Genomic DNA, 14,047 nt, shown 5'->3' with positions numbered 1-14,047 from the left:
GTTACTACAGACAGGACAGCAGAGAGAGGTAGAGACAATCAGAGAGAGCGGGGGTGAGGGAAGTGGTCGAGAAATTGATGAACATACTGGCAGACTGGAGACTCCTAGAAGACGGCTCATCTGGTGCACAGAAGAAGAAGAACGAGTGAGAGACGGAGAGACCCAGAGTGCAAAGAACCAGGAAACACGAACGGACACGATAGCAACCGACCAACATGTCCGACAAGCTGGCGCTGTGTGTGGCGTTCGGTCACAGCGCGGTTACGTAGCGGGCCTCAAAGCTCGCTCAAACATCTGTTAGAACAACACGACAATCAAGCTACACTAAAAAACAATGTCAGGTTAGTTGGTTAAACAAGAAGCTCAAGCCTGAACACAGGCCAATATAGCACACCCACACATAGTGGAGAGAAGGGAGCATCTTAGCTTCAGGGAACATCACTCGTCTCTGACCTTCTCGCTCTAGCTTCATGTCCTGTTGGATCATCCATTGTGCTGATGGAGAATCCTATACTTGCAGTATTGAGGAATATATTTGGAGGCTCCTCAACTATTTTATGCTGACCAAGGTGCTGGTTCGTTTAGGTTTTCCAGATCATTGAACCGTATTAGGATTAGGTTTCCAGCTGATATAGGACCATTACCACGTCAGCATTTTTGCTAGAAGTGCTGATTTATTTAAATTGCATGCAACAAGAGGCCAAATTAACTATCAAAATTCAGTTGAAGAGATTCAGTCGGAAAGTCAGGAAGAGAAGTAGATGGAGTGGATCTTGATGAGAGAGAGATAAGTAGGGAGACATCTTTGACCAGAGCAGCCCAGCCAGTTAGGAGTTAATAAAAGCCACTTCAAATACAGGTTAGACTAGTTCAGACCAGACCAGTACAGTTTACATTAGTTCAGACCAGTCCAGGTTTACACTAGTTCAGACCAGACCAGTACAGTTTACATTAGTTCAGACCAGACCAGTCCAGGTTAGACTAGTTCAGACCAGACCAGTCCAGTGTACACTAGTTCAGATCAGACTAGTTCAGACCAGACTAGCCCATTTTACACTACTTCCGACCAGACCAGTCCAGTTTACACTAGTTCAGACCAGTCCAGGTTAGACTTGGTCAGACCAGACCAGTCCAGTTAACACTAGTTCAGGCCAGACCAGTCCAGGTTAGACTTGTTTCCAACCAGACCAGTCCAGGTTTACACTAGTTCAGACCAGACCAGTCCAGTTTACACTAGTTTCAACCAGACCATACAGTTACACTATTTCAGACCAGACCAGTCCAGTTTACACTAGTTCAGACCAGACCAGTCCAGGGTTAGACTTGTTTCCAACCAGACCAGTCCAAGTTAGACTAGCTCAGACCAGACCAGTCCAGTTTACACTAGTTCAGACCAGACCAGTCCAGGTTAGACTAGTTCAGACCAGACAAGTACAGGTTTACACTACTACAGACCAGTCCACTTTACACTAGTTCAGACAAGACCAGTCATGTTTACACTAGTTCAAACCAGACCAGTCCAGGTTAAACTAGTTCAGACCAGACCAGTTTCTCACCATCGATCTCTCCACCAGGGGCTGATATCTTGGACATGCACAGGTGGGCGGTGCCGATGATGTCATTGTGACTCGCCCGGTCCCTGCAGACAAAGTGCGTAATGAAGATGTCATAAAACAGGATGATGATGACGATGTCATGAAACTGGACGATGATGTCACTTAATATGCTGATGAGGCCATCGAACATGAGGATTATGATGTCATCGAGCAGTACCATCCACATGACTCACCAGTCGAGAACTCTGAGCCTCATCTTCTCACACATGGAGGGAAACTAAAGGGAAACAAAACAATGGCATTAGTCTTTGCTCCCGCCCAGTCTGGAGTGGGGTGATGTGATTGGCCGAGCCTTGTAATGCACTAATGTGATTGGTTGGCAGGAGTGTCATTCTCACCCTGATGGGCATGGACAGGCACTGGTTCCACTGGGGGTTGGCGCTCTTCTCCAGCACTTTGGTGCAGATCTGAGGATACAAGAATTCTCCTTACTTGACATTATTTGACCTTATTTCTCATTTAGTAGTCGTCACGATCATCTAAAGTAACTGACAGTGAGTTTAGACACATTTGTATTAAGGAGCAGGTAGGGGTTGGACAGTACAGAGACAGGTCAGTAAGGAGCAGGTCGTGTTAGACTACATCTCGCACTATGGTGGCTACAGGTAGAATATTGACATGGGGAATCCAACCCAGAACCTACAGCTGGGAGTCCCACACCTGTCCACCAGGCTGTCCTGCAGTGCATCCCTCCCCAGCGTATTGGTGAGCTGTACCACTGAGGGTCCTCCGTTGGTGCGGGGGATTGGTGCACACTTACGGTTTTGCCTGCAAAGTGGACCTCTACCAGCGGGTCAACGAGATTCTTCCTGTTGCTGTCGAAGCCCAGGATCTGCCTCATCCCGTCCATGAAGGCATCGTCCACTGGGGGGAGGGAGGGAGGGAGGGAGGGAGGGAGGGAGGGAGGGAGGGAGGGAGAGAGGGAGAGAGGGAGAGGAACTAAATGGCTGCAGAATATCCAAAGAAGATAGAGCGAGAGAAGATAGATTAAGAAAGGAGAGAATTGGAGAAATGGAGAGCAACGATTCAGAGAAGAAGACAGAAGGGAGCGGAGGAGAAGAGATTTGAGGAGGATATGAGGAGGACTCATTCTGAGGAGGAGACAGGGGGAGGAGAGGAGGACTCACTCTGAGGAGGAGACAGAAGGAGGAGAGGAGGACTCACTCTGAGGAGGAGACAGAAGGAGGAGACAGAAGGAGGAGACAGTAGGAGGAGACATAAGGAGGAGACAGTAGGAGGAGAGGAGGACTCACTCTGAGGAGGAGACAGGGGGAGGAGAGGAGGACTCACTCTGAGGAGGAGACAGAAGGAGGAGAGGAGGACTCACTCTGAGGAGGAGACAGAAGGAGGAGAGTAAAGGAGGACTCACTCTGAGGAGGAGACAGGGGGAGGAGAGTAAAGGAGGACTCACTCTGAGGAGGAGACAGTAGGAGGAGACATAAGGAGGAGAGGAGGACTCACTCTGAGGGAGGTCTTCAGCTCTGAAGACTCTGAGGGAGAACTGCGCTCCTCTGAGGGTCAGACCGGCCGGTCTCAGGAGGTTCCCCTCGATGTCCTCCTTCTCCTCCACACACTCCTTCTGGTCCACCTGCACACACACACACACACACACACGTATACATAGACAAATACACACGTAAACATAACACAAATGAAAAACAAACTTCCACGCATTATAAAATCACATGTGTGTGAGTGTGTGTGTGCGTGGTCTCTCACCGGGGGTTCGTCTCCCGCCGCCAGCACCAACAGGCTGACCTTCACGTAACCTTTGACCCCTGCCGAGAGGTCGTCAGGGTCACTGAGCAGCAGCCACTTCCTCAGGAAGCAGTGTCCTAACGCGAGACAGATAGCATCATGGGAAATGTAGGCTGAGGACACCATTGTCAAAGCACTACAAATACAACTTTAAGAATGACCCAGATATCCAGTTTAGGACTAATAAAGTACTTTATCGGAGGGCTGGGAGTGCGTTAAGCAGTGCAGAAATGAACTAAATATCAGAATTATTTCATAGTCGTTGAGTGTTTTTTTGATATATTAAGTACGTAACTATTCTTCTTCCTTTCTTTTTATTTATTATACAGGAAAGTATTAGAAGTAACAAAGTTACAATATAAAACGGGCCTGTCTCAGTAAAATAGCTGATTTCCAGCAGTTTCCTGTTCAAACAATCAGTGCTCCACTCAAACCTCACAGAAGCTCCCAGGGTTTAGGTGTAAGTGTGTAATTTGTAGTACTCATAATGTACTTACTGTGCTCACTGTAGACTGTCCCCACATCCAGCTGCCAAAACATTTTGAAGTCTTACTTGCAGAAATACAAGAACACTACGCAGAAATACGTCATTTACACACACATATATATTTATATATATGTGTCTAGAGTATGTGCTCCTACCTTAAATTCTCCAATGACAGCATCATGCCTCAGCATGCGAGAGTCGCACACCTTACATTGAGGGAGAGAGAGAACAAAAAGTCATTTTAAAACTATAAAGCATATGACATGCTGCAGCAGATGATGAGCTAGAGGATGACACTCACGGTGATGAAGATTGGCTCGTCAAACAGGTCGGAGGGTGTCTCAAAGAAGTTCAGGAAGAAGGTCTGACACACACACACACACACACACACACACACACACACACACACACACACACACACACACACACACACACACACACACACACACACACACACACACACACACACACACACACAGATCAAATCTCAACTTCAACCGGAGAGAGGTTTCTGACCCACAGTGACTTTATATACAAGACCTTTGACCGTTGACCTCTGCTCACCTCATCAAACACAGGGTTGTTCCCCTTACGGATGCAGGTCCTCTTGGTCTGCCCGGCAACGGTTACCTTGACGACTGGTTGGATATTGATGCCCGGCAACTGTCTCCCCTCGATGATCCGCACACGCACCTGAAGGAGGAGGAGTTTATCGTTCAGGTGTACAGGGAGACTGGCTCTGACTGATCTACTGATTCAAATCATAATCTCAGACACACACACACACATATACACAAACACACATACAACTACACACACATATAGACAGTCCAACAGACCCACATGGACAACAATACCCATGCACACACACAACAACCACACAAACCCCCATCCACCCACGTTGACAACCATAAACGCACACACTGACACACACACACACACACATGGACTGCCACACTCACACACAGATAACAACACACCCCCACAATGACAACCATAAACGTACGCACTGACACACATGCACGGACACCCAGACACACACACACACACACACATTGACAACCACAGACACAACCACACACACACACACACACACACACACACACACACACCTGCAGGTCCTGGGGCTTGTTGGGGAGGGCTCTGTTCTGGCTGCCGGCCCCCCTCCTCCTCTTCCTCAGGCCGGCCTGGGCTTTGTAGGAGGGTGGGGGTCTCTTGGGGGTCTGGGCGGTGGGGGTCTCCCTGCCCTGGGGCCCCTGGGGGCCCGAGTCCACCAGGGAGCGGCCCCCGTCGTCCAGGCCCTGCTCCTCGCTGGGCTCCAGCATCAGCATGCTCTCTGTGTCCTCCTCCCCCATGGTGTCCATGGAGATCACTGGAGAGGGAGACAGGCAGACAGACAGGTAGAGAGGCAGACAAGGAGGGAGATAGGTAGAGAGACCGACGGGGAGACAGGTAGACAGACAGGTAGAGAAGCAGACAGACAGGGAGACAGGGAGGGAGACAGGTAGACAGACAGACAGGGTGGTCAGACAGGGAGACAGACAGGTAGAGAGACAGGTATACGAGACAGACAGGGAGACAGGTAGACAGACAGGAAGAGAGGCAGACAGACAGACAGACAGGGAGGGAGACAGACAGACAGACAGACAGGTCAGACCGCCAGAGAGACGGACAGGGGGGTGGGCCGGGGGGTTACTTGTGATGGTGTCCAGCTCTACGTGGGGGTTGCTGTAGTGGGAGGGCTCAGGCTGGGCGGGAGGCTGGTAGATGGGCGCTGCTCCGGGGGGAGGGATGTAGGAAACCTGCAGGCTTAGCGTGGCCTAGTAGGGAGACACACATCACTGTTGAGAACACTGTGTTTTAGTGTGTGTGTGTGTGTGTGTGTGTGTGTGTGTGTGTGTGTGTGTGTGTGTGTGTGTGTGTGTGTGTGTGTGTGTGTGTGTGTGTGTGTGTGTGTGTGTGTGTGTGTGTGTGTGTATTACTCCAGTGTTGTTCCTCTTGGTGTCCATCAGGGACACGGTGAAGCAAGCCGCCAGGTTTGGAGAGTTGAGGACATCCCTGAGAGACACCCTGCTCTCACCCAGGAACCTAGATAATATAGTACACACATATTACTATATACACCCAGGAACCTGGATAATATCGTACACACATGTTACTACATACACCCAGGAACCTGGATAATATAGTACACACATATTACTATACACACCCAGGAACCTGGATAATATAGTACACACATTACTATATACACCCAGGAACCTGGATAATATCATAAACGCATTTATTACTATCGTGGCAGACGGCAGGGAGGCGTGAGGGGAGTGGTATATCTGGCAACCTGCTGCTCTCTGTGTTGTGTGGTTTACTATTCAACTTGGTAGCATGGAAACCACACACCCACTAGCCTGCTACACTATATACACCGGCTCTCATCCCGGAACCTGGATAATATCATAAACGCATATTATATTACGATATACATGCTGCCACCCAGCAACCTTGATAACCTTAACAACACTGTGTGTGTGTGTATGTGTGCGCACACGCGTGCGTGTGTGCGTGTGTGTGTGTTTGTCACGGTTGAACGTGAGGTACGCCGGTATATTCTAGAACACAGGTGAAATCATTCCAGTCTACCTAGCCATTGTGTGGAGGATCTGTTAATATGCTTTTCGGAATATCGGTTTCCGAGGGCAACCGAGGGCGCCGCATTCTCTGGATACCAGTGTGTGTGTGTGTGTTGTATAAAGAACCCTGTCACCTACACCTTACATAACCTAATGGTATCTCCACCTCCCACTCCCTCTGTTCCCCAGAGTGGGTCTGTTCCTAGCGTCCTGCTGGCTGACCCTACTTCCTGTCTCCCGACCTATCAGGAGGAAGCATCGCCCTCTCTGAGCGGCCCAGGGTTCTATTCTGGGATGGCAAGTTGCGATAACAATTCTAGGGGGACCGACGGGCTGAGAGACAGACAGACATGTCAGGCAGACAGGGAGCAACACAAACAGGCATACAGTCAGTCAGGCAGACAGACAGTCAGACAGACAGGCAGAGAGACCAACAGGCAGACAGTCAGTCAGACAGACAGACAGTACCTGTTCCTCCCCATCTTCTCGTGGTCTTTAACCACACAGTGGATCTCTGCTGCGGAATCCAGAGGAATTCCCTTCAGGTCCCACTCAAAACCCTGAAATACATTGTCATATTTAAGACGAATGCTCCCCATATGCACCAGTTTGAAATGATCAAAAGATTAGTTCCAGGTGGATTGTGGGTTATAGTCCCGGTAACGTTTCGTGGATGTGGATAAACAGCATGGTGCCAGGAGACCTGACATCGCCGGACCATTTTGCAAATTAGTCTGGAGCTTCTGAGTTATTTTTCGATTTCAATGTAATCAATGGCTAAGAGCAAAAGGCCACTGGCCGCAGTTGGAGAAACCTAGTGGTGTCAGGGGAATTCTAGGCAATAGTCATGGTGTTCCCAGGTGGATTGAGGGTCAAAGTCATGGGGCCGGGTGAATTCTGGGTATTAGTCTTGGTGCTGCCAGGTGGCTTGTGGTCAAATTCATGGTGCCAGGTGGATTGTGGGTAAAAGTCATGGTGGTTCCGGGTGAAGTGTGGGTAATAGTCATGGTGAATCCCGACGTATTGCGTGCGTAAAAGTCATGTCAATGTTAGGTGGATTGTGGTTAATAGTGTTCCTACCTCATTCCACACTGGGTTAGGGTTGTTCTTGACAACCTTGGTCTTTTTCTTGGTGCCTAGAACGAATAAGAATAAGAATAATAACTTAATACATAAAATAATGAATTAGACGGCTGTTCAGTGGTCCCTCTGAAAAGAGGAACCATCATGATAGCAACAAAGCTCTGAAGGGCGTTTATACATCCTTTTATGCATCAGCTATCAATACAAATGAAAGACACCCAGGGGAGGGGGGGGAAGAGAGAGAGAGAGCGAGAGAGAGAGGATGAAGACAATTATCTGTCAATCCTGAAAGATTGACAAAAAATGTAACTGCATTAGATTGCAGTGAATAGATTTCATAGAGTGATAACACAAACACACACACACACACACACACAAACAAGGACACACACACACACACAATTGTGTTAAATCCCATTAAATTAGAGTAAATAGATTTCATAGAGTGATACTAAACACAGAAACACACACGTACACACTATCCCATAATAATACTAAGTCTGTTACATTCATAAGAATAATAATACTTTGATTGGTTCTGCTTTCCTTAGAACACACACTGGCAACAACACCTCCTTCCTGTTTCCAATCCTGTCAACATACACACACATTCACACACGCACACGCATTCCCGTCCCTCTTAAATCTCCCAGGACAAGGAGTGCGATTCACAGAGACAGGAAGTGAACAGGAAGTGGCACAGTGTCCACTTCCTGGTTGGTTTGAAACTGGTGCACCTTGACAGGACCCTCTGATGTCACACAGAAAAAACCTAACACTGAAACCTGGCTCAGTGTTAGTGTTAGAGTGCGTGTGTGTGTGCGTGCGTGCGTGCGTGGAAGGCGAAGCTATGCCAATATCTCGTCTGAAAAAAGACTCTAATAATTAAAAATGACAAAACAAACAAACAAGCACACTGACACACACATACGCACATACACAGGAAGACACGCAAAATATTTAAACTCTACACAGAACAGCATTGGAGGGTTAGTCAAACGAACTATCAACTACTAATTATACTATACTATTATACAACAGTTAGTTCCGCACTGGAACTTTTAACTATACATGTATCACTCTGCTTTACAGGTGTTCTCATAATTCTTATTTATTCTGCCAAATAAATCATTAAATAAACAAACAAATCATAATCTGTTGTTGCTTATTACTGTTAACTTATTTTCTTTTAGCGTGTTTTATAAAAGCAATATCACACTCAAAATTGTGCTGTTGAACTGAATATAATCACAGCTGTGATTATCTTCGGCACTCGGCACCTCGTACCTGCGACCGAATCATAGCAGTGCTGATAGTCAGTACAACAGCACTCCATCTCACGTGATATTGCTTAATTAAAGCAATCAAACTCAAAGACATGTCCTCATTTCATTATACAACTCTCTCTCTCCCCTCTCTCATTCCCTCAACCTCTCTCCCCTCTCCCTGTATCTTCTCTCTCCCCCCACCCCTCTTCTCTCTGTCTCTCTCTGATTTATCTTAATTTGTGTCTCGCATCTATAAATGGATGTGGTATCTGATCGGACCAGTACAGGAAACATGGACCACACACACACACACACACACACAGTTTGCCAGAAATACTTGACAGACCCTCCACCACCTCCTCCTCCTCTCATTCCCCACCTCCTCTCACCTCCTGCTAGGGGGAGGAGGTGAGAGGTTGGATGGTGTACAGGGACCCTCTGTGTGATCCTAGAGAGGCTCTCTGCTCCAACAGCCCAATATTGACCAAATATTCTTAACGAGAGAGAGAGAGAGAGACACATAGAAAGACTCAGAGGGCGAGAGAGAGAGAGAGAGAGAGAGAGAGAGAGAGAGAGAGAGAGAGAGAGAGAGAGAGAGAGAGAGAGAGAGAGAGAGAGAGAGAGAGAGAGAGAGAGAGAGAGAGAGAGAGAGAGAGAGAGAGAAAAGCACTGGCACACAATCACCAGTTACTATAGCAATGTTTACGCGTGTGCGTGGGATGGTAACAGGAAGCTGATCAGGACAAAGCCAGGAAGTAAGGAGTACAGCTAATTTAGACAGAGACAAACAGACAGCCGAGCAGGCAGAGAGTTAGACAGATAAGCAGGATTTAAAGCTAGATTATGGTTATTCATCTTGCAACCCTATCAGTAGCACACACACACACACTTTGAATGCGTTACTCCATTCTTCTAGTGTGGAACGTCATTGTCTTGAGAAAACATTGCTTTGGAGTCACATCTCAACTAAAACACACATAACTAGTACCAGTCTACTGGCTGCCATGGAGTCACGTCTCAACTAAAACACACATAGCTAGTACCCTAAACCACCATCTAGACCAGGTGTACTCTAGCAACCTGGACCAGCACCCTGTATCAGGTGTTTTCTAGTACCCTAGGCCTAGACCAGGTGTTCTCTGGTACCCTAGACCCGTACCCTAGACCAGGGGTTCTCTGGTACCCTAGACCCGTACCCTAGACCAGGGGTTCTCTGGTACCCTAGACCCGTACCCTGGACCAGGTGTTCTCTGGTACCCTAGACCCGTACCCTAGACCAGGGGTTCTCTGGTACCCTAGACCCGTACCAGGTGTTCTCTGGTACCCTAGACCCGTACCCTGGGCCAGGGTATTGAACCCTGAACCCCACGTCTTGTTCATAAGTGTATCATTGTCCTCCTTTAACCCCGATGCGACCCTCCTATCAGACATCCCATAATACACCCGTCCTACCTCTGAAGGTCACTCCCGCCAGGGGGTCCGAGTGGCGGAGGTTGTACGCCCGCTGCAGGACGCAACGCAGCATGGTTGCTATGGAAACGCCAGGCACACCCGACCCAAGGCAACCGCTGCTAGGGACCCCGTCTCCACGCCAAACCCGGTCGGTGTGTGTGTGTGTGTGTGTGTGTGATGAACCCCTGGGTTCAGTGGGGATACACCCCCCCGCAACAATATGCAAAAGAAACGAGAAAATAAAGGGTCAGACAAAGTCTGAAAAAAAGGTTAGAAAGGACTAAAAGTCTTCATGAATCTGAAGTGCGTCTGTTGAAGTCGCTCTGAAAAGAAAGCATGAAATAAAAGTCCTCTTTGAGATGAAGAAGGGTGGATCTGTTTCTGGTGATTCCTGAGTGTCTGGGAGGCACTGAAAGGAATTCCTGCCCTCCTCCAGCCAAGCATCCCACAATAACCTTTCTGGAAGACCGACCTCTCTTCCAATGACCTTTCTTCAGGTCATTACAAAATAAAAGACTTGTGAAAAGGCTTAACTTCAAAAGTAAGAGCTCGGTTTGGAGCTGTGAACGAGATGCTCTCTCTCCCTCTCTCTCCCTCTCCCTCTCCCTCCCCCTCTCCCTCTCTCTCTCTCTCTCTCATACCCACACAGACTCCATCGTCACACCCCTTCAAATTCAGAGGAAACATGACTTCCTGACTTCCTTTCTTCTGTTTACCTCTCGCTGTCTCCCTTGCTCTCCCTCCCTCACCTAAGGATTATCTCTCTCTATATATCTCTATATTCAATGTGAAAGCTCTTTGGTAAGGGAAAAATACGTCAACATTGCCAAAGTATGAACCAAATGAAGATACACAAATGAAAAGCATAAGTAAAACCTAAAAGTGCTCGTCTATTTCACACACACACATTTAAGTGTACTTAGATGGATGTGGCTACATCGCCCCCTGTTGTTCACTAATGGAAACAGCAACCACCTCTGTTTCTGAAGTCCACTTCCCCTACAGTCACACAAAGAGACACAGCTGGATGATGACGTGTGTTTGTGTTTCATGTTCAACTGTTGACCATTCAATTCCCTCATGAGACTCACCTCCGTGAGTATAAAGTGCTTTTAGAGCTTGGTTCTGGCCCATATAAAAGACACATCAGGGTAGCAGCTTAAAATAAGGTGCCATATAAATAGCAAACTAGTCATTACCTATCCCTTTTTTAATATGTGTGAATTGTTACTAAAATATACATTTTAGTTAATCGTTTTGTTCACGGACCACAGAGTGTCGCTGGTTAGGGTTAGGGTCGCGTGTTTACACCTCTTGCCCACTGCATCCGTCCGTTGACGGATTCCATTGACTTTGAATGGTGCGGAGCCGCAATACAATTGTGATCCAGCCGTTCCGTCGGCTCCGTCTAGAGGTTGAAAAATGTTCAACTTTTGAGGCAGCGAAGGATCCGTCGTCCAATCAGATCGCGTATGTTCAGGCTTGGCTGACGGGTGCCTCTGCAAAGACTATTCCCCCATCTGTCAGCCACGCCTTCCGTCATCCGTTGACGGTGGGCAGGAGGTGTAACGCGTTCAGTGTGGCCGTACCTTTAGGGTTAGGGTCGTGTGTTAGGGTTGGGTTAGGGTTAAGCAAACAACTTATATTTAATTAATGATGAAAAAAATATTAACTTCTGCCAAAAAGATATTTTAGCAACAATCAACAAATATTAACAAAGGGTTAGGTAATGACTGTATTTATTTAGTTTTCTTATTTATTATGACACCTTATTATAAAGTGTTACCCATATGAGTTCACCTACTGTGCAAAAAAGGTATACAGAGGACACTGTTGGGACTGCTTGGCCCCCTCAAAGCTATCCCCCAAACGCGTTGGCCTTTACCCTTCCCTCTGAGAGCGGACCCTGTGGTTTACCTCCCTGTTGGGTGAGGTAACCACACCTCCTCCCCTCGGCCCCCTCAGCACCGCTGTCCCTCAAGGCTGTGCTCTGAGCCCCCAACTCGACGCTGAAGTTAATAACGATGACACCACAGTGGAACGACACAGATCACAAATGGAAGAAGGCCTACCGGGAGAGGGTCCTAGACCTCACATCTCGGTATGGCTTCATCAATCTGGTATCTCAATGTGCAGAAGACAAAGGAGCCAACTAGGGACTTAAAGGGGACAAATTAGACCACCAGGTGTGAGTTTGATTAGCCGTTATAAGCCGTTTTGAAAATCTGCCTCTTCTGACATCACAAGTGGGCGTGTCCACCTAGATGGGTGCTGGATAGATGAGCAACGTTTGCTACACTCCACTGGGTAGGCTGGTAGACTGATCTATCCCGCAAACAGATCTAGGTGGACACGTCCACTTGTGATGTCAGAAGAGGCAGATTTTTCAAAATGGCTTGCAAATGGCAAATCACACTCGCACCTGTTGGTATAATACGTCATCTTTAAGGGAGTCTAAAATCTGCAGTCGCTCCCCCATATATATCGACAGGGTGGAAGTGGAGCTGGCCACAACTTTACGGTTCTTGGAGTCCACATCAAGGAGGACTTCTCCTGGACCTCCAACAACGCCTGTATGTTCCTGAGCAGGCTGAGGAGGGCCGGCCTATCTCAAGTCACAACAATCTCCCTACTTTCTGCCGCAAGCTCCATGGAGGGCATCCTGACCAACTGCGTCTCAGTATGGTAAAGGGACTGCACATCATTTTGAATGGTGGCATCAATGTTCAAAACAAGAGCTCTATTGCAGCTCTTGTAAATCATCGTATCATCATTCTGAGAACTAAACCTGAGGAGCTAGATCTGAAAGAAAAATCAACACACTTCCAACCAAAATTTTTTTTGCCGTTTGTTATCATATTGATACAAACCGTACCAATACTTTTATCTATAGTGCTAGTACTGTGTAAAACTTCTACTTGTCATACCAATACTACTATATATACTGACCCTAACCCTAACACAAAGCTGTATCATACTATTACTACTTATATCATACAAAAACTACAATGTATTGTACCAATACTGTATCATACCAATACCACTTTACCAATATTACAATGTATTGTACCAATACTGAATCATTCTAATACGACTTTCTACTACTTTTACTTCTACTTCTGAGTTATCATACCAATACTCCCAGTACTGGGTATGATACTGGTCTAGGCACTGGATTGAACCTTCATTGGGTAATGCCTGGAGGCAGCGGAACCTCATGACGTCTGGGGAAACAACACACTTCTTCAGTTGTGATTAATAAATGGATGCAGTTGTCTGGACGCTCCACGAGTATAACCTCATGCCAAGGCCATAATATACACTGGTGATACTTCTACAACTTGACATACTAATACTACTCATTAGTGATCATACCAGTACTAACTACTTATAAGTTGCTACTTGAATGTCGTGGACAGAATTACAGTGTTCGGCCCAAACTAAAAACCATGGCAACTGATTACCATTTGCTAGGATATTGACATGTTGCTAGGCAGCCTGTTGATATCGGATCATGCAAGGAATCTACAGTGAACCCCCCCGACACCCTCCGTAAAGTGAAAGCAGTGCCTTGCCCAGGGGTAGACAGCCGGATATTAGCAGAGCAGTCTATGACCTACATATCACCAGGAACCCAACACTCACGCTGCTGTGTGCGTGCGTGCGCGTGTCTGTGTGTGTGTGTGTGTATTTTAAGCGTTGAGTGTCTGTGTGCGTGTATTTTAAGCATTTGTGTGTGTGTATTAAGCGCAT

At 47.3% G+C, this 14,047-nt stretch overlaps 1 protein-coding gene across 1 annotated transcript in view; it reads right to left on the bottom strand.

Annotated features, from left to right (window-relative positions):
- LOC130370485 (dysferlin-like) overlaps positions 1 to 10,882 on the bottom strand; it is a 19,687-nt gene extending 8,805 nt beyond the window's left edge. The window contains exons 1-17 of the mRNA XM_056576233.1: positions 10,295 to 10,882; positions 7,572 to 7,627; positions 6,960 to 7,051; positions 5,844 to 5,949; positions 5,558 to 5,681; positions 4,974 to 5,233; positions 4,426 to 4,554; positions 4,163 to 4,225; positions 4,017 to 4,067; positions 3,872 to 3,902; positions 3,336 to 3,451; positions 3,078 to 3,204; positions 2,377 to 2,480; positions 1,955 to 2,023; positions 1,790 to 1,833; positions 1,557 to 1,639; positions 88 to 120 (exon numbers count right to left, since the gene is read on the bottom strand). Of these exons, the coding sequence (XP_056432208.1) occupies positions 88 to 120; positions 1,557 to 1,639; positions 1,790 to 1,833; positions 1,955 to 2,023; positions 2,377 to 2,480; positions 3,078 to 3,204; positions 3,336 to 3,451; positions 3,872 to 3,902; positions 4,017 to 4,067; positions 4,163 to 4,225; positions 4,426 to 4,554; positions 4,974 to 5,233; positions 5,558 to 5,681; positions 5,844 to 5,949; positions 6,960 to 7,051; positions 7,572 to 7,627; positions 10,295 to 10,367 (1,561 nt within the window). The 5' untranslated portion in view covers positions 10,368 to 10,882. The remainder of the gene's footprint in view (positions 1 to 87; positions 121 to 1,556; positions 1,640 to 1,789; positions 1,834 to 1,954; positions 2,024 to 2,376; positions 2,481 to 3,077; positions 3,205 to 3,335; positions 3,452 to 3,871; positions 3,903 to 4,016; positions 4,068 to 4,162; positions 4,226 to 4,425; positions 4,555 to 4,973; positions 5,234 to 5,557; positions 5,682 to 5,843; positions 5,950 to 6,959; positions 7,052 to 7,571; positions 7,628 to 10,294) is intronic.
- Between the last annotated feature and the right edge of the window lie 3,165 nt (positions 10,883 to 14,047).

The sequence above is a fragment of the Gadus chalcogrammus genome, chromosome 17, assembly GCF_026213295.1.
Source record: "Gadus chalcogrammus isolate NIFS_2021 chromosome 17, NIFS_Gcha_1.0, whole genome shotgun sequence".
Classification (NCBI taxonomy): Eukaryota; Metazoa; Chordata; class Actinopteri; order Gadiformes; family Gadidae; genus Gadus; species Gadus chalcogrammus.
The sequence above is the reverse complement of the archived record's forward strand: the minus strand, read 5'-3'. Positions and strand labels throughout refer to the sequence as shown.